The sequence below is a fragment of the Phyllostomus discolor genome, chromosome 8 (genome assembly GCF_004126475.2).
Source record: "Phyllostomus discolor isolate MPI-MPIP mPhyDis1 chromosome 8, mPhyDis1.pri.v3, whole genome shotgun sequence".
NCBI lineage: Eukaryota > Metazoa > Chordata > Mammalia > Chiroptera > Phyllostomidae > Phyllostomus > Phyllostomus discolor.
The window spans coordinates 15,509,286-15,535,855 of record NC_040910.2 but is presented as its reverse complement, the minus strand read 5'-3'; the positions used below and the strand labels follow the sequence as shown (position 1 = coordinate 15,535,855).

Sequence of the window (26,570 nt, the reverse complement as noted above, 5' to 3'; positions counted from 1 at the left end):
TGTTCTTTTTATGTATGAAAATCGTTAATGGTTTTTGTAAGCATATTAGATTTATTTGTTATATTTTGCACAGTAAGTGTGAACAAATTATATGTTTATGAGAACTTATGATGTACGTCTTATTGGACCGCATGTTACATGTTTCACATTTTGCTTGTGGAAAGAAGTTGATAATTCCTGGAATAAAACACATTACACAGAGATTAGAAAGGCTAAAATTCCTCGTGAGAGGTCATGAAAAGCACTACGAGTCATTAAGCAAAGAAAAATGAGTTTGGATTTCAAAACATGCATGGAATTTTGTATTGTACCAACAAGTGAAACTCTGTTGGTCATTCTCATCCAAGTGTTAACCAGTAGCTTTTAAATTGGACCTGACCAAAAAATGTAATTCCTTAATTTGCTAATTAGCTGCCCTGTCAGAGATTTAGCTGAATGCCAGTGTCGTGTGTGCGTGCCCGTGCACCACGTAATGTTGGTTCTCTCCACCAGTTACTTGAGGTGCGTGGCAGCCGCTCTGTGGCCACCCTAGGTCCTCACACGGCGGACCAGCACGGACAACATGCACGGATCTCAGGGTGATGGCGCTGGTCTGCGTGTGGGAGGGTAACGCCTCATAACTATATTGCTAATGCACTTTAACATCTGTGATCCGCGTCGATTGTGTTAACATCAGACTTTTTTTTTAACAGTATACAGTTAGATTTCAGGGATTGTTGATAAATGTGTACACTTTGTTACAGTAACTTTCTACTGTCTCAAAAAAGCAAATATCCTGCTTGTTAGAATAAATCAATGTCCTTAAAGCCGTGGTAATTTTTCTGCATTCTCACATTAGGAAATGACAAAAAGATGGAAGGCGAAGCTTCCTATTACTTGGGCTTGGCGCACTTGGCTGCTGGAGAGTACGAAACAGCATTGACAGTAAGTTGAAGTAAACTTTCAACTGTTGCTGCTTTACCTTTTTATTTTGGTATATCTTATTTTGCTCTATGTTGTTATAAGGCCAACAGAAGTGGACCTGATGTACAATAGCAACATTGTAGAGGCACAAAAAACTGTGTTTTTTTTTTGTTTATAGAAGGTAGTCCATAGTCAGTTACCACGAAGTTCTTTAGGATACATGGAAGTTAGATAGAGAGAGTCATGTGACCCTCTACACTCCCATGTCACCAAGGACTAGAGGAAATGGGTTTAATGACTCCAAAAAGTAAGGAGTGAAAAAAGTTACTATAAACATATATATGATTTAGGAAAATTTGCTCAGAAAAGGGGGTGACTATGAAGCAATAGAGTGAATTACATGGCCGCGGACCTTCATGCAAGGGGGTGAGGGACACTCTGATGAAAATCAGTGTTGTGTGTTTTATCTCCAGGCTCAGTGTGTTTGGCTAAAAAAATCAATCAATAAAATGTCAGAGCTCTCTTTTCTATATTATAAATGAAATTATTTTTCTTTCATTTTTCTCTTGACCTCTAATATATGTAAAGCATAGCTAGCTTCCTACTTCATTTCACATACATATCTGTCTTGTAATAATTCTATTTGATATGCAGTATTTGCTTTATTTTCAACTTTGCGGATCGCTTATTTGCTATTTTATCCATTGTGCAACTGGCCCTGAGACGCTTATTAGCTATTTTAGATATTCATGAGAAGTAGGATTTCTATATTTGAGCTAGATATTTTTCTCCAACTCCCTTAAAATGGGATCATTATAGAAAACGGGTTTTCCTAGATGACTCTTCTGCCCCATGCTTTTCGGTTAATGGCATGCGTTCCGTAACGCCAAGTTCCGGGTCCTCCGGGGACCACAGAGGCCAGCAAGATGCACACTGCCCAGTAGGGGCTAACTGAACGAGGGCGACAACTTGCAAGCATGTCTGTAGTTCAGCGACCAGGAGTTCTCTGAGTGCAGAGGTAAGAGTGGTCGGCTCCAATGCTGAAGACCAGGAGGTCTGCGCAGCAGACTTCAGAGGAGTGACATTTCCACAGGTGGACAGTGCGAGTGGCGAGGATGATGGAGCCCTAGACACTCACACACACACACACACACACACACACACGCTCAACATGAATACACTCAGTGTGTTTGGGAAGCAGTGAATTGTCTGGTGAAAGACAAGTACAGTACCAGATCAAGTGAAAAGTGGTGTGTTCTCTCTCTCTGTCATGGGCAATGCAAGCACATGTCTAAATAAATACAAACAACACAGGAGTTCACAGTGAAAAGTAAATCTTCCTCCCACCCCTATATTGGTGTCACAGTTGCTTCCTCAAAGGCAAATACAGTTACAAGTTTCTGGGTTATCCTTCCAGAAATATTCCTATGTAGACATAGACTATAAGTACACATACGTGTATGTCCTTTCTGTTGTTTACAAAATGAACTAACCTCTTCCACACTAGTGGGTGTAGACACGCCTCATTTTCAAAGGGCCTCATGATATCCCGTGTACAGTTGTACCATAATGAATTTACCATCTTCTCTTGGTGGGCGCTTAGGCTATTTCCAATACATTTTTATTGCAAAGGGTGTAGCAGTGAATCACTTTGTGCCAAGGTGAGAGAGAATCTATAGAATAAGGTCTTAGAGGTGGAAATGCTAAGAGGAGATGAATTTGTATTTTTATTTATAAACTTCCCTTCAAAGTAGCTGCACCAGTTTACATTCCTACAAACAACAAATGAAGGTGCCTGCTTCTTCAGGAGCTGTTTATGTTTTTAGGGAATTAGCCGTGTGGGTAATATGTATTGTGAATGTTTATGCAGGCCGTTTTTTTTTTAACTATGAAATTTGTTCATGCTGAACTTTTAGAAATTTGATGGCCAAATGTATCAGTCTCTTCTTGTATGACATCTCAGCATTCTTTACAGCGGTCTCCAATCTTTTTGGCACTAGGCACCGGTTTCATGGAAGACAATTTTTCCATGGATGTGGCACGGGGGTGGGCAGGGGATGGTTTGGAGATGATTCAAGTGCATCACATTCAAGCTCACCTCTTGCTGTGCGGCCTGGTTCCTAACAGGCCCGATCTGGTGCCAGCCTGGGGTCTGGAGGCTGGGGACCCCAGCTTTAAGAGGTAGTTTCATTCTAAGGTTCTTTTTTAATCTTATGGTGGGTTAGAGGGTGTTGAATGCCTTGTTGAGGTGTATGAAGGTGATATTTTTAAAGAATTTATTCATTTTTAGAGAGAGGGGAAGGGAGGGAGAAAGAGTGCGAGAGAAACATCCATGTGTGGTTGTCTCTCCTGCACCCCATGCTGGGGACCTGGCCCGCGACCCAGGCGTGGGCCCTGACTGGGAGTCAAGTGGGCAACCCTTTGGTTTGCAGGCCGGCACTCAATCCACTTAATCATACCAGCCAGGGCTGAAGGTGATTTTTTTAAGCAATGTGGAATTTTTTATCACTTTTGACGAGACTAGTGACATGATCTCATTACTTTATGCACAATTGTTTATTGAGCACCTTCTGTATGACAGGCTCATGCCACCCACTGATCTGTCCTCTAATTTTGCAACATAACATTAGCAGTGGAGGATAGTCTAATGATGAATGCAATTTGTTCCATCAGTCCTAGGGAACTAATACAGAGGATGGTCAGAGAAGATAATTTACGTAAAGTTTTGAGAGTGCCTGCCTGGTATGTAATAGACCTTTGAATATTACGAGCCTTTACTATTTTTGCCCCAATCTAAGTCACTGGACGTTAGTAGTAGTAGTGAAGGTGGAGACAAGTAGATTCGGTAGTTCTGTAGGACTTGGTAATGGACTGACTATGGGAGCGGGGGAGACAGAGGTGTCCAGATGGGCCCCATGCAATCAAGTACAATAGGCCAGGGAAACTGGGCATGTCTGAAAGACCAAAACGTGAAAACTCCTTCTGCCTCCCATCCCAGGTGTGGGGCTGGAATAAGAGAGCTCCGCGCAGATATTTTCAGTAAGAACTTAACCCCCTCCCCCAGGCAAGTACCTGGGTTGGAGTCAGAGGTAATTAATTCTTGTCCTTGAATTCCCCAGCCAGGGCAGAGGCCTTGGGAAGCCAGGCAGGCCTCACTCCAGGCCTGGGGCTCGCCGCTTGTACTTGCTGTGCAGGAGCAGTCTTTGAAGTCAGGAGGAGTCGGGGGCTGTCTTCAGAACCCAGGTCTTGCTTGTGGCAGAATGTTGTAGCCTTGTGGGAACACAGCACATCCAGACTGAGGACTTGCAGGAAGCGTAAGATTTGGGTCCAACCCACGGGCAGAGCTGCAGGGCCCAAGAAGTTTTTGATGTCAGGTCTGGACATAGGATGCCAAGGGCAAAGTCGAGAAGGAGTCGCCAAGGACCGGGAGTTGGGCCTGGGGTGGGGCTGGGGTGGGGAGCAGGCACTGAGCGTCTGTGCCTGACTCTGGACGTGGAGGTCACCCAGCTCAGGCCGATGGCAGAGAGCAGCCTGTGTCTGCAGTTGGACTGGAATAGATTCCCACACACCTGACAGCTTGCTTCGGTTTCAGGTGGAAGGCCCTGTCTTTTCATTCTCTCTAGCATTTTCCTTCAGCTGCTTTCCCCCGCTTCCTTTCAGAGATAAAAGGACATTCTGCAGACTTGCATTTGAACTCCCTTTCACTTTTGGTTTGGGCCCTGGTGGGCTGCTGCTGTTACGTAAGTGATCGATCATCTCTCTGCAAGCGACAGCGTGTCTTTCCATCTGCCGTCTCTCTCCTCCTGCCAGTGCTGCTTCTCGTTTATGAGATGCCTCTTATAAACCCACCACAGGACAGAGCACTCCGAATTTAGCAAATATGATATTTTAAAAAATCACATGATCAGTTCATAAAGAGGATTGATTACTTGATTGATTAGATAGCTAATCACCAAGTGAAAATTCAACGTAGAAAAAAAGTTTTTAAAAACCCTCTGCCATCCTACTGTCCCACCCTGAGCAGCATTATCAGCACTGCCCCCGTCTGTCTTAAAGCACGGATGGTGCCCCTCCGCAGTGCGGCTGTGATTCCCCAGCACGGGGTGCTCGGGAATCGGGCTGGTCACGCCGGAGCCAACGGGAGACAGCATCGGGTTATATTCGGCATTTCCCTTCTGTTTTCTTATTCCGTCTAGCTTTAATTCTCAGCGATTCCATATGATGTTTTTATTTCCTCACTTGTAATTTCAGTTTCTAATTTAGAATTATTTTCAAATTCTCAGTCTCGCTTCCAGATTCAACCTCCACCTCTGAGAAAAATGTCTCCCTCCCAACAGTGTTGTTCATCTGCTTAAAGATTTTTACATGATTGTTTTTCCTAAGAAACTTAGCTTAAAGAAACTTGCCACGAGTAGCTATTCCCAATTTAAAGTTCTGACGATCAGAAGCAGGAGAGATTTTGAGATTTTCCTAATATATGTTAAAGACTTTACGTCATTAGTAAATGGTATGTAAGAGCAGAGCATGTTGGCAAGTGCACGAACACACTGTGGGCATCCGTTCCTTGCCGACCCAAAAGGCCTCCACTGAAGGACGGGGCGGAGCTACCCTTAAACAAATACTGGCGTAATCGGGGCTGGAATATCGGTATGCAGGAGGAAAAAGGCATTTGGAGGGGAGCAGTGAGAGCTGCACTCATAAACCCGCGCAGGAGGTCACGAAGACCCTGACATTTAAAGAGGAGACTGTTTCTTGCGTGTGTCAGGGGCTGAGAAAATAGTAACTCCCTTCGGCCATCATCAATTTAGACCTGTAAATGCCCCAAGTAGCGTAAATTCTGAATTTTGGAAGGCAAATGTGTCTTATGAAGTCCTAAGGTTTCAAAGAGAAAAATCCAGGGGTGGGCCACTACTAAGTGGTTAATAGTAATAACAACAAATCCTACAATAATTAGTAAATAATAATACAGAAATCAACTCTGTGTCTCACAACTGTGAATCTATTTTTGCCCACCGTTGTATCTTACGGAAAATCACATTCACTACGGCCTGGTGCAAAGTTGGACTAGCTGCCACAATCAACCATGGCAACCATGAAGTCATTTTAAGAAAAAGGAAGGGAGTCCATCAGCACTTTATTTTTATGCATGAATATGTTTCCTCTCTAATACTTATTCCACTTAAAAATTTTAGGAATGCAGCCCTGGCTGGCATAGCTCAGTGGATGGAGTGCGGGCTGGGAACCAAAGTGTCCCAGGTTCGATTCCCAGCCAGGGTGCATTCCTGGGTTGCAGGCCATAACTCCCAGCAATGGCACATTGATGTTTCTCTCTCTCTCTCTCCCTCTCCTCTCCCTCTCTCTCTCTCTCTCTCTCCCTATCTCCCTCCCTTCCCTATCTAAAATAAATAAATAAATAAAATCTTTAAAAAAATAGGATTTATGCAAAAAAGGGACTTGAGTTATTTGTTTATTTAAAGATCAGAGCTATTCACCACTCATGAAATAGAAGTTGTCTTTACTTGCCAATCAGAGATCATTCCCTAAAGTTGACCCTTCTGTTCTTGTTCAATGGCCCTAGTGCCTGAGGGGGGCTCAGATGCTGGTGCACAGGAGTGGTGGCCTCCTCCTCCCAGAAGCCCGTGGGTCACCACTACACAAAACACGGAGACAGTCCTGCGTGCAGCCAGCATGCCTCCTGGGGCTGCGTGGTGGGTTCATCACTGGCCTCGGAAGCACCAAAGAGGGCTCACAGCTCCACTGGTGTGAGGCAATTCAGGTGTAAGCACAGGGGGTCAGCAGTCATTTTCTGCTTTCCACCGAGTTTTCTTTTTTGTCTGCCACATCCCTTTGTCCTGTGACCCTTCTTAGGCAGTCTCCGGGAGAATCGGACAGGAGCGGCTGCTCCAGACCCCATTTCCCCCAACTGCCGCCTCACCACCCTCTTCCTGTTCAGCCTCACACGCCCCCCCCCCACCCACCCCCAGTCACAAAGAGCACTCCCTTCCTTTTCATTCCAAACATTTGCGAAGTAGAGAAGTGTCCAAAATATCCATGATCTGACCAGCAAAAGAAAGGGGGTAGGGTTAGAAAATACACCAATATAAGAAGAAAATAGTCCCATTTTCTAATTAAAAAAATGGATTTATTTCCAAACTGCATAAAATTATGTGCCTCAAAATTATAAAGCAATCATTTAAGGCACGGTGTAAGCGTGGACTCCATATCTGATATTATTTAATACCCTTTTGAACAGTTAGCCTTACTTGGAAAATAAACTTTTACATTGTTCAAAAATATGTTTTATTAATTTGGAGATTATGAAAATGTAAAATGTTCTACTAATAATTTTTCTACTGTTGTCTTTGTATTTAAAACCGTGACCTTTCTAAGACAATAGAACAGATAAACTTCCAGGAATGACTACATATAAATTTGTTGAGCAAAGACTGTTTGCAGGCCAGAATCTTAGTAAATTGAATTTTTAAAAACTTCCTCATTACTGGGGAGTTTGGCTCTCTTTAAAGCTTTTTCTTCTATTTCATTTTCCTGATTGTTCTCCTTCTTTTCAATATTACAGCTTAGAAAAATAGCATGTGTGTTTTCTTCTTTTTAAACAATGACTTCATAATGGTATGTGTCATCTAAATTATAGTATTTGTCATTTAAATGACAAAAAACTGCAGAAAAAGAAAAAGACTCAAGAAAAAAATGAAAATCTGTACTTTTTAAAATCGTAATCTGTGAGGCAAAAACTTACCAGATACAGACTTCCATGGAAATAAAGTGATGTTTTCTATCAGGAAAGAAAGTCCATGGCCTACGTTAACATAAACACTGATATTCTAGTAATAAAATGCATTGATTTTTTTTGGAATGGGAAAGCTGGTTTTGATCCCCCTGGGATCTAGAATACCACTTTAACCAAGACTTCATTATTGTTCTTATTATTCATTACAAAATGTGCTGCTACAGTAGCTCTTTACAAAGCTGCTGAAATTTTTCCTTCCGGTCATTCACATTTTAAGAAACAGCGCAAAAGTTTTCAGTATTCATTTCAAGGGAAAATAAAGAAAAAGATCGTTACTTTTATTTGGTTCATCCTGAAGAGGAAGGACTTCGATGCTGTGAAAACAAAGCGCTCTAACCCACCGTACGGACTAGTAGTGACATCTGGAACATAATGTATGTACACTCCGTAAAGCTCAAGGCCCAGCCTGTGAAAATGTCCTCTGCAGCAATAAAGCAACCTGCATAGTTCATCAGAAGACTAATTGTGTGACAGACCTAGAGGCAACGGCACAGCTGTTGGCACCCGTTGATCTAGAGGCTGCGACGAAAGAAGAGGCATCACACCTGCAAAAATCCGGAGATGATTATAGGACTCGACACGTGAAATAGCAATCGTGTGTGGATCGTACTTCATCATTCCACACTGAGCCAAATTATATATTTTCCCCCTACCACACAGAAGGGATAACTTCAGAAGGAAAAAATGTAATTCAGCATATTAAAACGTATCCAAAATATTCTCAAATGTATTTGTAGCACAGACAATTACTTGATCTTCAATTAAGAGCTATCTTGACATTAGAGCGTATCCGTATAATTAGTGCTCAATAAAAATAGTGTATAATAGACTTCAAAAATAACTTTTTAAAAAGATTTTATTTATTTATTTTTAGAGAGGGAAGGGAGGGACAAAGAGAGAGAGAGAGAGAGACATCAATGTGCGGTTGTTGGGGGTTGTGGCCTGCAACCCAGGCATGTACCCTGACTGGGAATCGAACCTGCGATGCTTTGGTTCGCAGCCTGCGCTCAATCCACTGAGCTACGCTGGCCAGGGCCACAAAAATAACTTTAATGCTATACTCCTAACATTTAATCACACACTTAAAACACTCTTTTACCCAGTAATTTCAACTTTCTCCCTTAATAAGCATGTAAAAATTTAGTTAATAAGTCACAAACTAAACTTGTTTAAGATTAAATCTGCACTTTGCCCACGAGTGTCCTCCCCAGAACCTTTCTGTCCTCAAATGGCAGTGATGCCGGTCAGTGGCAGAAGGAGAAGGAAGGTAATGAAGAAACCAGGCAATCCACAAAGCGATGCTCACTCAGTTCCTGAATAATCAAAGCTTGATTATATAAGTGTGTATGACAGCATTTCAAGGAAGAAAGTTAATATTCTTTTACATAAAAGCATGACTTAGAGGCAAAAAAATTAGAAAGTCAAATAGTACGGGACAACGGGAAGCGTGGTTAGACGTGGAAGCTGGCGGAGGGAGCGCAGCAATGCGTGGGACTCCGGGCGCGATCACCCCGTGGTGCGCCAGCCCCACTCCACAGAGAGTCGCTTCGGCGACACATGAGAGAGGCCCATGGGGGAAGGGGGTGAGAGTGGGGAGGGAGGATGAAGGAGGCAAATTTATTAAGATCAACGATGAAAGTAAACCTTCCTCTAAAGAGTGTGAATAATTCAATTTTATGTGTTAGAGTTTCAAAAACAAACGAATAACAGAATAACTTAATCTCAAAATATTTTTCATTGCCATCTAAACATGTCTTACAGTTCTCACTTAAAAACACATCCTCAGATATTTTTTGCGAAGTTTGCGAGGCATTCTTTGAGTGTCTGGAGAAGCATGGGCCATGGGAGGTGAGCAGTTTTGGGCTATTGGACCCACAACCTTGATGTCTTGGTTTGGGTTTGTCCAGTGGTGGACTTCAGGACGTGGCTGTGAGTTTGAGTAGTTAATTTGGGAGAGGTTACCGCCATGGGCAAATGGAGCTCAGTCCTGTTAGAACACTCTGAGAAACAGTATAGAAACCAATCAATTATCCCTGTCAAGGGACAAGGGAGCTGGTGTATTTGCCCACCAATTCCCACCCTTCATTGGTTGAGCGCTGCTTCCAGCGTCACCAGTTCTCTGGCAATTCTATCATATCATGAGCCCAGCCATCGGACAGGTAGTTCCAGGGGCTGGCATCAGCAGCTATTGGCAGCAGAGTGTACGGGGTGGGGGACACTGAATTCGACTACACCTGTGCAAGTCACTTAACTTCCATAAGCTTTCCTTTCCATACCTGTAAAATGGGGACGATCACATTGCTGTAAGGATTAGGGGAGATAAAATAGTGATGTGCTTGACCCTTAGTAAGCATTCAGTAAATGGTAGCTGTTTCCTATTTTAAGAAGACCCACAATTTTGCATATTTTTTGACTCAGGAATTGCTCATTTCAGAGTATGTCGGAAGAAAATAATTATGAGTGTATACACATAATTAGCTATAATATTATTAGCACAATTATTAATATACATTCAGAGTTAGCTGTAACTATAATCTACAATGTTATGAGTACTATTTATAATGGTGAAAAATCCAGAAATAATATACAATAGTGATTTGATTAAACGTTACTGAGTCAATAAAATGACACAATGAGTAAAGTGTCTTTAATCCTCACATGAGGATATGCTCATTGCTTTTAGAGAGAGAGGAAGGGAGAGAGAAAGACAGAGAAAGAGAGAAACATTGATGGGGTGCCTCCCATATGTGCCCCTAGCAAGGATCGAGCCCACAACCTATGTGTCTGTCCCAACCAGGAATTGAATCTGCAGCATTTCGGTGTACGGGATGATGCTCCAACCAATTGAACCACCTGGCCAGGACAGTGGGTAATATTTTATAACAATAAAAATATTGTCAAAATACTAAGCAAAAACTCAACATATAAAACAATGTACATTATGACCATACTTACATATGTTTACATACATGCATATGCATACATATAAGACACACATAAATATGAAAACACCAGAAACATCCCATTGTTTTCTGTGGGTGTCTGTGGAAGCTGTAATAATGGATGGCATTAATTATCTATTTTTGGGAGAGTGATGGATCTGTATACCCAAAATTTTCTACAATTTACATACAGTAAGTCCTCACTCAACATTAATGGTCTATAGGTTCTGGGACTTGAAGAGGAACAACGTATAACAAAGCCGATTTTACCATAGGCTAATTGCTTTAAACCGAGTTAAGTTTCTGTGGCATCTCATCAATGTTATAATGAAATGATGTCGAATGAAACAACATTATTTGAGGACCTTCGGTATATTGATTTTGTAACAAGGGAAAAGTAAAACACAAAGATCTTATTAATGTTTTTAGTAGGTTTTATGCAGACTATTCACAGTAAAAATCTTCAGCATAGGATCGATAATAGAGTTAGGCATTTCATCAGCTCACCTCAATCCAAAACATGAACACTATTGAATGCTTAACAAGTCATAAAGTGCATTTAAAGATGACCTGGTAATGATATAAATTATAAAGCAAAAACAACAAAACAGGAGAAAAACACAGCCCTGTGGTTTCTGGATCTTGAGTGCACCTGCCAAAGCCCACATGAGCAAGCATGGCGATAACCGTGTTGATGATGGACTGTTGTTTTTTTTAACTTCAGTCTGGTACACTCTGTTGAACAACAGGTCTGGGCAGTTTATGCTCAAGGAGATGCCTACCCGCTGTGCTGCAAGACTGCACTGTCCGTTGGGGAAACGGACATCTGGCACACACTTGTGCTGTACTCACGACAGGGACCAAGAGCTAGAAAGGCAACAGGAAAGCTTCGTCGTACTTGGAGATTGAGGTGATAGCACTTGAACTGATCCTTTCAAGGTAAACGGTAGCCGTCCCCCCAGTGGAGAGGAGGCAGCCTGAGTAGAGGCCCGGGATCGCTGCGGGTACAGTCAGTCACGGCGGAGTGTGTGTGCTGGGGGAGAGGGGCTGCTGGGGGAGAGGCTGGGAAGAGGGGGAGGTGGGTTGGGATGGTCAAGGGCCTCAGTAGGGCAGGGACTTGCAGAAGACAGCCTGGCAGTTGTGTGCAGGACGAATGGGAGGGAGAGACTGGAGGCAGGAAGCCCAACTGCCGTGCTCCTCTGACATATTTCGGTTGAAGAATGAGCTCAGGCTGTAGTTCACATGTGTGAGAGACATTCCCCGATTTTACAGTTCTTCTGGCTGTGCAGATGAAAGTATAGAGACAAAAATGAATCATAAGTCTTTTTTATTCAGGTAATCCAAAGTAAGATGGTACTGCTAAGTGGGAAAAAGCCGCAGGAGGGGAAGCAGCTGTAAAGAAAAACAGCACATTTTAAATAGCTGTTTGGAGGACAACATCCATTGTCCTGTCCCCCCCCCAGAATGTTGCACAGTCCTCAGTGGCACCTGCCCGCTGGCCATAGTCTTGTCCCTAACCTGGGGGTTGCAGGCATCCTCACCACCACTGCTGCTCACCCCAGTGGACCCCTCGGACAGGTTCCCTAAACAAGCTAAGCCAATCAGATTGCTTGCCTGATCATTTTGTCTGTTCAAATCAGAGCCAGTCCTCTTTGGTGGGAAGGTTAGCCTGGGGGCTTCCAGAGCCGTGGAGCCCGCCGCTGAGGAAATAATGCTTACATGCGGAAACTGAGATGAGAAACAGAGAGAGCAGTTCCCAGTGGCCTCAAGTCCCTACTTGACCCTCTTGCCTAGACTAGATTGGTGGTTTTTGTCCCGTGAAATCAGCTGAGCCCTGACTGATAGAGTAGCATCACCATGAACAATAGCAACTAATGTGTCTTTTCATGCTATGTCCCCAGATCTGTACCAACCTTATTATTTACATGATTTACCCCATTTAATACTCACCAGAACCCAAAGAGGCAGACATTATTAGTATTCTCCATTTACTCTTAGTCCCATTTCACAGATGAAGAAGGCTGAGACTTAGATGAATTAACCTGCCCACGGTCACAGAGCAGCAAACGCAGAGCCCAGGACTCGAGCCACGTGCCAAATGGCTAATGCCACTGCCGGAGTTGTCGGTAGGATGATTCCAAACTCATTTATTGCGTCTCAACACAAATCTCCCATATTAATTTTTAATAAGATTCTCGTCTGTTCTGCTCAATGAATTCCTGATGGGCATAAATAACATTTTGTTATTCTTGTCCAGTAGAAATTATTATTGAACAACATGAAGCACAAGAGAGAAAAACCACCTCTCTGCTGCTGGGCCGGTTCAGTCAGAGTTCAGTCAGGACAGAGTTTGGGAAAGGGTCGGAGAGGACACGGGAACCAGAAGTGGCGAGTGGCATCAGGTTAGGGGTGACCCACTCCCCTGGAGTGGCTTCCCCAGAGAAAGAAATGTCAGGAATTCTCAGTTCTCATTTCCATCCCCCGTCTCTCTCTTACCAGCCGTTGGCATAGATAATGGGGTACCATGGATTCTTCATTAATTGTGACTCAGCTGCATTTGCCTTGTTTTCTCTGGATGTTTTGCCAACAATAAAACAGGGACGGCTCCAGAGTTAGTGCATGTGGAAAGAGAATTCCTGTTTTCAAAATCGGTGTGTTTGATATGTTGTTCCCGCATGCCTCGGTCTCTCCTTGCTCCCGATGCAAATTTACTATCTGCGAGCGACTCTTAGTAAATGTCAGGGAGCGTGCACCAGTAGTACCGTTAGTTAGATTTGCAGCTGAAAAATCGGGTGGGGCAGAATGTTTATAATTTTGGATAAAATGAAGTAGCAGAAGGAAGATAAAGGCCTTCCTGTAGATTTGAATTCTCTCTGTTATCATCTTAACCATTATCGTGGTTCAATGCTGTGGCTAGGACCACGGCCCCCGGAGTCACCTCAGCTGACTCCCAATTCAGGTCCTGCCATTTCTCATTCTGTGACCTTGCATGAGTTCCTCGACCTTGCTGGTGCCTCCGTTTCCTCACCGACAGCACAAGGATCACACTAGAACCTAACTCACAGGCGGTCCTGAGGATGAAACGGGTTAAAGGGAAGAAAGTGTTTCGAACTGTATCTGGCATCCTGTACTGTCGCTATAAATGCCGGTGGATATTAGAGAGTAGTAAAAGCATGATTTGCTGGGTTAGTGCACAGATTACGCTGTTCCTGTTACCACCACTGACTTACCAGATCATAGACAAATCTCGGAGCATCCCATTTTGTAAAATGAAGATGCTATTTATTAATACAGCATGTTGATAAAAATTCCAATAAAATAGTAAAGAGATAATGGTTTATTAGTCCTAAATATTGTACTGCAAGTGATTTAACTATACATTTTTCCTAAATTTAATTAAACATATTCATTTTCCCTATGAGCTTATATTAGCTTACAGCAGAGTGACTGTTTATTATGTTCATTTTGTATGTTTATAATATCATAGATATTACAAAAATAAACATTTCCTCTTAAAATATTATAGAAATAAACATTAATATTTGTTACAAGTTTGCAAAGCCAAAATTACTTTTTAATTGTTTATTTTAATAGATTATATGGGAGTGGAAAAGTACTACCCAGGCAAATGACTATGATCTTCAAAATTCGTTTTGAAAATACCAGGAAGTCCACCAAACTGGGAGTCAGACATCCTGGGTTCTGCTTCTGGTTTTGTCACCGAGTTCTTTGGTCCTGGAGAGGTCATTAAGCTTTGTTCAGATTCCTTAAGGAAACTCCGCAGGACACCACTGTTACGATACTGGTCAACAATAGGACAGAGGGCCCAAAAGGAGGCAGACTTGAGTGCCCGGTAGCGCCCTCTTGGCACAGAGGCAGGAGAAGAGGCCAGTGAGTGCTGTCTGTTAAATCGGAGGCCTGGGCGCCTGTCCTTTCTCAGCCGCTGACCACTTGAATGACCTCGGTCCAGCGGCTTCGTTTTTATGTGCCCTTTTCCTTACCTTTAAAAAGAGAGAAGGGTGAGTATGAACACCTACTCATGGGGCGCTGGGAAGACTAAATTAGTTCGTATGTGTAGTCTTAAGGATAATTTGCGATTTATTCATCCAGCGCATTGTTTTGGAGCGCCTATTGCCAAGCCCTGTTCCAGGCACTTAGAATATCATCACCCACTGCAGGAAGATACTAATAAAGATTAAACATAATAAAAAAGTGAATTAGATGGTATGTTGGATAATAAGAAGTGCTATAGAAAAAAAGAAAAATTCAACAGAGAAAGGACTCAGGGCTGCCAGAGAGAGTGGTGGGGTGGGGGCATTTTAAACAGTTGATGAGAGGACCTGGCTGAGGAGTTGACATCTGAGGAAAGAATAAAAGCAGGTGAGAGAATCAGCCATGTGGGTGTCTGAGGGAAGCCCATTCCAAGCAGAGGTCATGGTCAGGGCCAAAGCACTGAGGCAGCCCTGTCTCTGAGAGGCTTGGGGCCAGTGAGGCCGAGGAGAAGCAAAGGGGAGCAGAGCAGCAGCAGCCAAGGTCAAAGAGGTAAGGGGTGGGATCCTGGAAGGCCTGGGTGGCCGCTATAAATGACGGCCTCCTGAATGGAAAGGGGTCATTGTGGGCAGAAGAATGGCAGAATAAATAGTATTAACTAGTATTAACTATTATACTTTGGCCACATGATGAAAAAATAGCAACTGATAATAGGCAAAGCTGTAACCAGGCAAATACAAAGGTAGCATCTACACTGAGAGGTGTTGGTCTGCAGGTGATATTCCTACGGATGAGTGGAGATTAGCTTCTGGGGACTGTGTAGCAGGCGTCACACTGTAAGTGGGGATCTGGGTCAGCACAGCCATGCCCGGGGTGGTCCAGCAGCAGGCATATCACCGTGCTGAAGGGCAAAAGAAGCAAGACTCAAAATCCGGTAAACCCGGTTCAGATCCTTTTCTGCCACTCCAGCTTCAGGACTGTGCATTCTAGAGCAAGTGACTCAACCTCTCTGCACTTCATTTTTTCTCATTTGTACAATGGAAATATTAATATTCATTTTCAAGGGCTCTGTGAAGATTCAATACACCATAAATATAACATACTCCCACATGCAGTTTTTGCTCAATAAATGGTAGTAACGACCATCGTCAAGTGACAAGCACCAAGCCACAGGGGTGGGGCTCAGGTCTCCAGACTTTTAATAAGTAGGGACCCAACCAGGTACCCAGACAGAGATTCAGTCAAGAAGAACAAGACTGCGACACAGCTCCCAGGACTAGGACACGTGGCGGGGGCTTGGTCTCCAGAGACATGATAAGAGCTTCAACAGAGACTGAGATCAGACTATGTGCACGCAAACGGATGAGATGCCGAGCTGTACCCTGGGAGACCGGGGACAGAGCGGGTCCTGGGCCCTGGCGTAGGGTGGGACTGCCGAGTGAGAGGATGTTCGAGGGCGCCTGCTGGAGCATGGCCAAGCTCCGGAAGCAGAGCGACTGGCAGGTGATTCCAGAAACAACCTCCACCAGTCCTTCTGGGCTCTGTAATTCTCCATTTAGAAGTATTGATACATAATTTGAAACCACCAAACATAATGGTAATTTTCTACTTTAGGCCGTAAAGCCTAAAGCTTACTATGAGAATGGTAGTGGCAGTTTGTTGTGCCTTTTTATTTTCAGCTCATATGTTATTTCCCAGCTGATCAAAGGTGTTGGTTGCAGAGGAGAGAGTAAATCACACTTCTAAATAAACTGCTAAAGAGTGTTAAATTGATTTAAGTGATTTTAGGAATATTAATACTTAAAACGTCTCTGTCCTAAGCCTCTTTATGACTACCTATAGCAATAATAACTACCATTTCATCCTACCATTCTTCATTTTTTAATATTACATAGTAAACAGTGGGAAAGCATTATTTTTCTTTAGTCCTTGAACAGAAGTAGAAGATTTTAGCTGTTTGTTTAGGTTCAAATATTTTGGATTTTATTCAGTCAATAAAAGTATACTCGATTAATGCATTTATTAGTCTTTGCCTAGGTCGAGGTGAATAGAATGCAGTGTTTGCTTTTTATTATTAAAGAAAACTTTACCTTTTACTCACATTTCCTTGCAGTAAATTTGATTTTAAGCTGCATGCATTTCAGGATTAGTCCCAGTCTGCAGAAATTTTCTAGCTTCACAATTTGGCATCTTTGGCTTATCTTAAAGTGTTCTTAAAATTGCATATATGAATCTCCTAGGTTTTTTTTTTCATATGTGGGAGGAAAGAAAGGAATTTGCAGTGTTAAATGGAATGTCAATGCTTGTCCCTCAGGGGGCGGTCTGGGCACCAAAGCATCCCATGCATCCACTCTGGTGTCGGCATCACCCAAGCTGCACGGTTTAACAGCCAGCTGTGTGAGTGAAGACACGCTGGTGACAAATGCAAGCAGACACCTGGATCACAGGGCACACACTCAAAGGCACTTCTGAACTGCTCACCTGCTCACGCATTGTACTTACTCAGGTCCCCAGCCCGGCCCGCTCCTGCTCATCATTTCCTTCTCCTCCCCAGCCCGTCTGCACCTGTTTCCGTGCGTCAGCGACCTCCCCCTGCCTTTCCGAGGTCCCTCCATCTGCTGAGGTGTCAGTGCGGCCTTCCTGCCACACGGCTGGCTGCGGAGTCCGTCCCGTGCCTGTCACTGCTCAGTGCTCTGTGCCACGCGGGCCCGTTTTGTCAATAACCATTTATTTGTTGCTGGAATAGTAACAGCCATTACATCTGACCTTGCTGTTTCATCAATTATGGATAGATTATTGGATGTGAACATCTGCAAAAGCTTGCTGTTGAACTCACCTCCTGGCTGGGATTAGATAAAGTACTAAACTGTTGTTTATTGTCAGGCCAGGCCTCTGCTGGGAAGGCAGGGAATTCCGGGAGCAGCAGAACCCCATCAGAGGTATCAGAAATCGTTTCATATCGCCACCGTTTCCCCTAAGATTCCAGCCATTTATTATTTACACTTATTACTAGTTGTTAGAACCTGCTTGGTAAGAGCTCCTGGCAGGCGTCGCGTTTCCACTCATCGTCTCATCTGTCAGAACGGAAAGGACTCATAAATTGTTCTCGTGTCTCTTTTCTCACGGCGAAAGGGTAATAGATGAAGCTTTCTCTGCGTGCAAGCATTCAGAGGAAGACCTCCCTACCATGTTTTATTTTAAAGAAGCATGTTCACAGGGCCTGATACGGAGGCATCACATCGTGGATCTAAATTAGGGTTTCCCGAGTTTACCGGAATAATGGCTGGCGGTGGAAAGGATATCAAATTGTGTAGCGAGAATATGCTCCAAATGTCTTTCAAGGCCTCTGTGGATTTTGGAGAAGGGGGAAACAAGACGAAGTGTTATTGAAGCCTGCCAACAACAAGGAGGCGCCCTCGTGAAAGGGGCTATGGATGGATGGCGGCTGTCCTGCCAGAGGGAAGCCACGTCTCCTGGTAGTAATTGGTTTCCGAAGAAATACAGAAACGTCCCAGTGTTAGTGCTTATTAAAACCATCCAGAAAGTCTCTCACGAACGTAATGACCGTGCCATGGAAGGAATCAACCTGTATTGTCTCTCACTGCTGAACGTGCAGGAGGAAAAGGTTTGAAGTTAGTAACTTGCCACTTTGGCTCTGGAGAGCCCTTTCATCTCTGAGTGCTTCTCAGCGGCACTTTTTGGGTATGAGAAAGAGACTCATTCAGATGAGCAAGTAAGGGAACTGATTGTAAAGATTCCTGTGGCCATATGAGGGACCCTATCCCAGGAACACCCAGGATCAGTAGGCGATTGGGCCTCACACACTGAAAGATTCCTGAGAGTGGGAGGAGCCCCAGAAGAGAAGGGGCGGAGTTTTCTTATCATCCCTTCAGCAGCAGCAGCAGCTGGTTTGAGTCACTGTGTTGACATCACCCGGTCCCTGTCTTGTGTTCACTCATCTCTGAGCACCTTCTCACTGCGGTCATTACCAACTGCTCCCTGGGTCTGGATTACCTAAGAGAACATGGTTGGACTAAATAATCACCGTAATCTTCCATTGAACAGAGCGTTCCGTATGAGGCCACCTCACAGATTACTGGGCTGGCTGTCGTCCAGGGCCCCCTAGCAATCCGTATAACAAAGCATCTAATGGGTTTTCCTAGCAGGAGATTAAGGGCAGGGGAGTTTTCTTTTCAAGGTGCAATAAAATGTAACTCACACTACGATTGGGCTGTACAGAATAAATATTTCTATGCTTTCAGACTTATAGAATAGAAAATAACAATTGAGGATTAGAATACAAATTCTTCATTAATATGTTCCTCATTAACGTAGCATAAAACTATAGTGACCAAAATAGGAAATAGCACTTTTGAGCAGTATATTCCAATTTATTATTTAGGAAACCTTTACTTTTAACTCTAAGTGGAATTTTATCTTATTATTTTGTGGTTTGAGAACCATCTATACATGGATGTGTAGAGAGAGAGTTTTAGGTGAGAGAAGATTCTTGGGAAGTTTTTTGAGATATAGTGCTATCCTTATATAGCTCTTGAAAGTACAATGTAAACTCCTAGCACATGAGGGAGTAGCTAGCAACTCTAATTCGGTTTAGGAAATTTAAGGATAACGTTAGTATTTTATCAAATTCTTAAAAATTTCAGATTATGCAAGAATAATTGGCTAATTTTGAAGAGCACTGGACATTGCATTTGTAACAGTTGTTCCTTGATATAAGTTAAAAGCGTGTGGATTTAGCCCTCCTTGCTTCTATCTATTCCACTGCAGGGCCTTTATTTTTCTTTTTAAAAAGCAGTTCATTAAGATGATAGAAGATTGTTCAAATAAAAGGGAAGCATGAAAATAAAATTTCAATGGAATGAAATGAGTCATCATTAAAAATTATTTTTTCAACCTCAAATAAATTTATCAGGATTTTAAATCCCAAGATAAATGATTGTGAACAATTGGGGGCGTATCTTGAGTTGCTAAATATTTCAATGTAGAGTCCTCCAATCAAAGTCCCATTTTTGAAATAGAGAATCCTAGATCGTTTGTTCCCATCCCATTATCTGAAGCTCAGGGTAACCAAGTGACCTGTCCGAGACCATACCCTGAGCTCATGGCAAAAACAAACTAGAACTCATGTCTTTTAAGACTCAACCCTTTCTGCACGGGACCATATGGCCTTCACTTTATGTGAAACAGACAGCCCAAGCCCAGGCGATGAGCACTGCATTTCAGGAGGAAAGAGTGCCTACTCCACGTGATCAATGTAAATAGCAAGGCTAGACTGGTGACTCCAGAATAGTTTCAGCAAAATGCAAACTATCGAACCGCTTTTGTGTATTAGAGTTTGCAGAGCTGCACCCTTGCGGGTCCTTCGTGTCCATTCAGTGTAGCATCTTTGCAGGAAAGGGCTACGCACTTACCGCACGACAGATGCTGTGCCTCGCGGAAAGTGTTTGAGTGTCTAAGTGAAGTGAGACCAGTTCCGTTTGCCCCGCTTTCACCGCCTCCCACCGTTGCCCGTCGCTGGCTCCGGGAGAGTGCTCTGACTGCTGTCGCTGCCCAGTCTGGTCCTCAGCCTGTTACTGCAGTGCTTGTCAGAAATCGTTAGCCATTGATTTCTTTGACTAATGTTGCAGTTGATTGTCTGAATCCCGTTCAGACACTGTAAATGAGGCAGAAACATCCTTTCTGCTCACCAACTGTGAAATGGCTAAAGGGGGTTCGAGTGCCAGAAATCAGAATAAATGTATTTCCTATAAGATTTGACAATGAGTTCCAGCTCAAGATGGCCACTTGTTTTTTTTATTTTTTGCAGCACTTCTTCTTACACAGGAATAAATCAGTTTTGTTGCTTTTTTTCTCCTCAAAGTAATGCACTGTAACTGAGCCCGGTGCTGAGCTTTGAAGCAGCACACCGTGGAGTTTTTGTGGGGGATGTATAACAAATGAAATGTTAGCTGTGCTGTCTCTTCGTGGTGGGCGAGAAAGAAAGGGGTAAAAAGTGCACCCTCAGCAATGGATTCATAACTTTATTTACAGACTAATCCGACATATGCCCCTTGATGGTTTTACAGGCACATTTTTGTCCAGGTGGGTTTATTTTTAAGATCTTCTAGAACTCGTAGACAAGCTAGAAATAGAATGATTAGATACAGCTAAACATTAGGGGGCTTTACTCTCACCTCCTCCAGAGCATCCATCCTGGATGCCCCTGTACATCTGGGGGCTTTGAGGAGGGACAGCAGCCATCTTTCAGCATGGGAAGAACTGCCCCAGGGAAGGGGGACCAGTTTGGGTTCTCCCACAAAACACAACCTCGGCTAGTAGGCAGAAGTTACAGGTTTCGCTTCATCCTAACCAATAGTGTTCTCATGTAACTCTCCAATGATGTAGGGGCTATCCTCACAAGGGGGTAGTTCCAACTGTTGACATTTTTTGTGTGAAGGCTAGATCAAGGTTTCTCAATAAAAGCACCGTTCACATCTGCATCTGGATCATTCACTGTGGTGGGGGCTCTCTGTGAATTGTGAGGCACTGAGCAGTATCTCTGGCTTTTAAGTCGCTAGATGCCACCAGCACCTCTCCTGATGTAACACCCTAAAAATTCCCACCCCTGACATTGCCAGATATCCCCAGGGATATCCCCAGGGGAGACACCCTCACCCCCATTTGAGGGGAAAATCAAGCAGTTGCTTCATTCAAAGCCTTAGTACAGGTACTATTATTTGTTTCGTGAAATGAAACATAGTTTCACTTTTACCATATGTGCTTTCTGTCTGTACCTTTATTTAGCTAACAAAAGTGTCCTATACATAACTGTGTTTCCAGCTTTTGTAGGAATGGTGGGAGGAAGGACAGGTAAAGATGTATGTACATTATATAAATTTCAGGGCTATTATTTTTTACCTTTAAACTTTTAGTTGGGTTTTTTAAAAAATAATGTATGCAATTTTGGCAGCTAATTCTGACTCAGGGCTGCTTTCGGGAACATGTGACCTGTGCAGTCACGGAGGACTCTGTGTTTAGAAGGACCTTAGTACTTTTAAATGCCTCATCTTATCGGAACCTTATAATGTCCCTTCAAGGTAGGCTTTATTCATTTCCATTTCGTACCTGAGGAAATAAACTCAGAGGCATTAAGTCACTTGACACATGTCACTCAGCTCAGTAGTAGACCTGCCTGCCTGGAAAGCCTATGATACTTGAAGAAAATTTGAACACCCAGAGGGAAATTTGATTAATTATCCCATAAGGCCCTTCCAAAGCCTGCTCTGCCCTCAGAGTAAAAGTCCCAACTGATTTCACATATTGAAATAACTAAGAGCAGGGGGAGAGGGTGGGAACTAGAGAAAGGAATGTGCTGTATAAAGGGGGGAAATACCAAATATATGATGTAAGGGTAGAATCAGAGTTTACTAAATTTTTTGCAAAATTATAAAATGTCCATGTTAAGTGGGCCAGATGCTAGGACTTATGTACATGTTGATTCCTATGGACTGGATTCTTTTCCTACAGAAACAATGGTGGGTGTGTGTCTGCATGTCCCGCTCACTTTAGTGACAGGTGACAGTCTTGACTTAACTCCAATGCTCTCTTGAAGGCTGTTGCAACAAAAGAAATGAAAGATTCTTAAAATCTGATTTTACAGCACAGTTTTTTCAGGGGATGTGTAGCATACTGCCAGCATTATTCTCTTGCACATTCTCATTTTTATGCTAAGTATTCTATCAATTTTGTTTTTAGGTGACAGATCGAAATTATTTCATTTTAAGAACTTGGGCCTTATTTGAAAATGTCTCTCCAAGCACATACGTTCTATTTTAGTGGGAAGATAGAGGCCATTGCCTTTAACACTTGTAGTGAAATCGTTTTCAAACCTTCTTCTCCATCATTCACGGGAATCATGGGAGCAATTGGACCGAGCATCTGTGGAGCTCTCAGATTTTATCAGGTGTGTTCCTGACTTTTCCAGCTCCGGTAACCTCCTTCCTGTGCACAGTTGGATGTTCACTGGCATTTGCACAGTAGCATGCTGCACCAGTGTTTCTTCCTCTGTCATTTGACCAAGTTTGATTAGGCCCATGAAATTGAAAGGTATAGAATAAGTTTTCAATTTATCAAAGTTTTTATTCCTGAGATTCTTTATTCTCTCCTCTTTGTTTGTGATGCTAGATTTTAACCTTCCAGACCCTGGACTTGCTTCCCCCACACTGCAGGCCGACAGAGCCAGTCGGGCACAGCGGGTCCCTCGGATTCCGTGCTGTGTTTCCTCGCTTGGAGTGTTCTTTGAAAAAAGGTTCCTGTCTTTGGCCAAGGATTCTAATTGATTAACATTTGTTACAAGTTAAATAATACCTTGTCAACTTTAAAACATACCTAAGTTCGCTTTCTATAAGGTCAATCAATGTAAGACATCTTTCTTTTCGACAGAATTCAAAATCTCACGTTATTTTTTCACTTGCTCTTATGGGGCTCTTTATTTTTGTTTGAACAATGGCCTTCCCGCTCCTCTCAGGTTGAACTGCACAATTCACCCACCTGCTGGGCTTGCCGTGAGTGCTCCTCGTGCAGTCCCCTGTCTGAGTTCACCCTCCCGCAGCAGCGCTCACATCCCCGGGGAACGGGCCCTGCCTTTGATTCCCTTGAGCTGCTCTGACCAGGGTCCTCAGCACGGATTCCATGCCACCGACTGTTTTCCTGGGGGACCAGTATTGCCCTATATTCTTCCCACTGCCGGTGTGGTTCCTGTTTGCAGGTGAAGGAGACGAAGGAACTTCCTCAAGCCCCCAGGTAAAATGCGTGTCTTTACCTCGAGAGGGAGACTTGCACCGGGACTGGTTCGCTGATGGCCGGTGAACAGATTCGCAGAGACTCCCTGCCCTAAGATCTCCGCAGCCCTCCGTGTCCTCTTAGGGTAGCCTCACAGCAGCCCTCAAAGTGGCTTTTCTCTTTTACATCTGAGGAAATTAAACTCAGGGAGCCCTCCTGGCCCAAATGTACCGGGCATGCAAGAACTGGGACTTGAAACCGAGTCTTCTCACTCTAAGATTAGCATTCATTCCATCTCCAGCTCTATGAGGGACCTTCTGTAGAATCAGAACAACCCCCAGGCTGGGCGGGTTTTCTGGCCCTGGGGCTCCCTGAAACCAGGGCACACTGGTGTGGAACAGGAGCCCTCGGCCCTGAAGCACCTACCTGTAATGACCACCCTCTGATCCTTGGGCTGAGGAGTCACACCTCTAAGATAAAACTGGGCCCCCCCATATGTTACTGTGCTGCCTCGGGGAGGGGCGTGGGGGTCAGGGGCACGGGTGAGTGGTGCAGCGTGAGCACTGGGGAAACCTGCCTTAGGCCGTGGCCATTTCACGCAGTGGCCCTGGTCCCTAGTCTGTTCCACTGTAAGGAAGCACTTCTCTATTTCAGACTTTTTAGGGTCTAATGTAGCACCTGGCACACAGTAACAATTGGCACAAAAATACAATTTTCAATCTTAAAGTTCTGGAGTGTCATATAAAAATATATAAGCCAGGAAAGATCCTAGAAAATCTTGTCCTAAATTTTTGTATTTGAACCCAATGAAGCCTCTTATAAATTCACAAAATTCAGGGGTTTTGCCCCTTAACTGAGGAAGGTCTATGTCAAATCACATCTGACTAAATCTAGGTGTTATCAGTTATGCACGGCCAAGTACGAAGAATATTCTCAGGTTTATACAAGGCTTCTTAAAAGCCTTAAAAATAAGAATGAACAATGTGAACGTTGTAGGTTTAGTGGGAACCAAAACACTGGGTCAGTGTGTGTCAGTGAGCAAGTTTTTTTTTTAAGATTTTATTTTATTTATTTTTAGAGAGGGAATGGAGGGAGATAGAAAGAGAGAGAAACATCAATGTGTGGTTGCTGGGGGTCATGGCCTGCACCCCAGGCACGTACCCTGGCTGGGAATCGAACCTGCGACACTTTGGTTCGCAGCCCGAGCTCAATCCACTGAGCTATGCCAGCCAGGGCTAGTGAGCAAGTTTTAATGTCCGTGTATGACCATCACTTGCTTGGTAGCCATACCAAACCCAAATTCTGGGAGGTGTCACAATGTCCCTATTGAAATCATCTCCCAGGTATTAGCTTTTCAGAAAGTGAAGATGAACAGCCAGCACTGCCTGTAACACCAGTGCTCTGAGCTGCCGAGGCCAGGCCGTGGCCCTCAGCCTGCGTGGGCGTCCTTCCTCACGCCGACTCCCTCCCAGCGCTGTCAAATGACTACCCCCAGTTCTATCTTAGGAAATGTGCAGAAAGGATTTGCATAGAGGTCTTTGGAGATTTCCTGTGTCCTCATGTGTGTAATAGGTTGGATCAAGTAACAATAAAGGGAGAAGAAAGAATGGAGATTTGGCTTGATGTATATCTTTCCTCCTCCTGGCCATTGAAAGGGGAAAAGAATAAAAAAGGAAAATTGTACCATACAGATGATGTCAGTGTTAAATTAAATTAATATCGTGCATTTGACGGTGGCAGCCATAATCTTTTGATTATTGAAGAGATTGTTGGTAATGAAGGACATTAGTTGGAAATATTCTTAGTGTGTACTGAATACGCGTACAAACTGTGAGATATGCATCTAATAAAATGATAGATTTAGAAATTGCCTGGCACCTCAATTCATGCTTTTCAAACAGCTATTTATAGAAAGAAAAGTGATATTTAAGCTACCATAGTAGAATATTATAATCTGCTTTCTATTACCTAGGTAATAGTCCCATATTTTAAAATAATGTTGGAAGCCATTCAATTATTTATTCACACCTAAGTTGTATAAATTGGAAGATTTTGGATTGTGCAGGAAAAGAATGATTTCCACAAAAGTAAGACCTCCCTGTCATGGCTCGAAGACATTGCTGTGAAACGAGTGATACTATAGATAAAAATAAACCAAAGCAACATGAATTTTTAATAAACAAAAAATATTTTATGGAGACATTAAACACAACTATTAATTTTCATCTTTTCTGTTAGGAAGCGCAGCGTCAGTGAGTCTGGCCAGGCTGTCTGTGTAATAGGTGTTTCTCCTCCCGCCAGGTCCTGGGCACTTACAGCAGAGTCTCCACGGAGCTGGAGGATGACCTCAACCTGGCGAGAGCCTACGAAGCCATAGCCAAGGTCCTGCAGAGGCAAGTTAGCACATCCTTGTCTTCCTGTCACTGCACATCCACTCAGCTGTGAACGGCTGAAATTGTTTGAGGTCTGTCGCTTTCCATTACTGCCTGCTTAAGTTTCAAGCAGCGCCCTTCCTGAGTGACCCTTTCGTCGTAAGTTATTTTAAACCGATGCGGCATTGAAAAATGTGCGCCTAAATTCTTCTTTATCTTGCTGCTCCTCCGTATTATTTTATTTCTGATTTTCTGTAAGCGTAGTGGTGACCTCGGATGAGAGGGAGAAACCAGGTCACCTCTCACAGGGTGAAGCAGCGGAGGGAGAGCACAGGCGCACGCAGCACGCTCCAGTACCCGTGGCTCGCCGTGACCTTGCCAGACCCCGTCTTGGAGGAAACTTCCCCCTCAGGCTCCAGCTGTGCTTCTTCTGTGCAGACATCGCTCCTCCAGGCATGTCTGGAGGAACGAGTGGGCGCAAAGACAGTATCGCCAAAATTTCACTTAAAACACAAAATTGGACAAGAGTGTACATGCAAAACTGATACAGATTTCTTCTGTGGAAAGTGTGGGATCGGCCCTTCATTCATTGTACTGTGTTGGTTGTATATTCCATTTAGTCATTGCATTCTATAGCAGCATTATTCGCTTTCTAATTTAAGCCATGATAGTTTAAGAATAAGAAAAGTTGTCAAAGTTAAGGCTCTGGTTTTTGGTATGTTATCTTATATATAGTATATAACTTTAAAAAATGGTAGTAGTAATAATAATAAT

General features: G+C 43.4%; 1 protein-coding gene across 3 annotated transcripts in view; it reads left to right on the top strand.

Annotated features, from left to right (window-relative positions):
- Positions 1 to 26,570, top strand: part of TTC29 (tetratricopeptide repeat domain 29) — a 142,159-nt gene that overhangs the window by 55,858 nt on the left and 59,731 nt on the right. For all 3 annotated transcript variants that reach the window (XM_028521509.2, XM_036031860.1, XM_036031861.1), the window contains 2 exons: positions 839 to 924; positions 25,726 to 25,817. In XM_028521509.2, the coding sequence (XP_028377310.1) occupies positions 839 to 924; positions 25,726 to 25,817 (178 nt within the window). The remainder of the gene's footprint in view (positions 1 to 838; positions 925 to 25,725; positions 25,818 to 26,570) is intronic.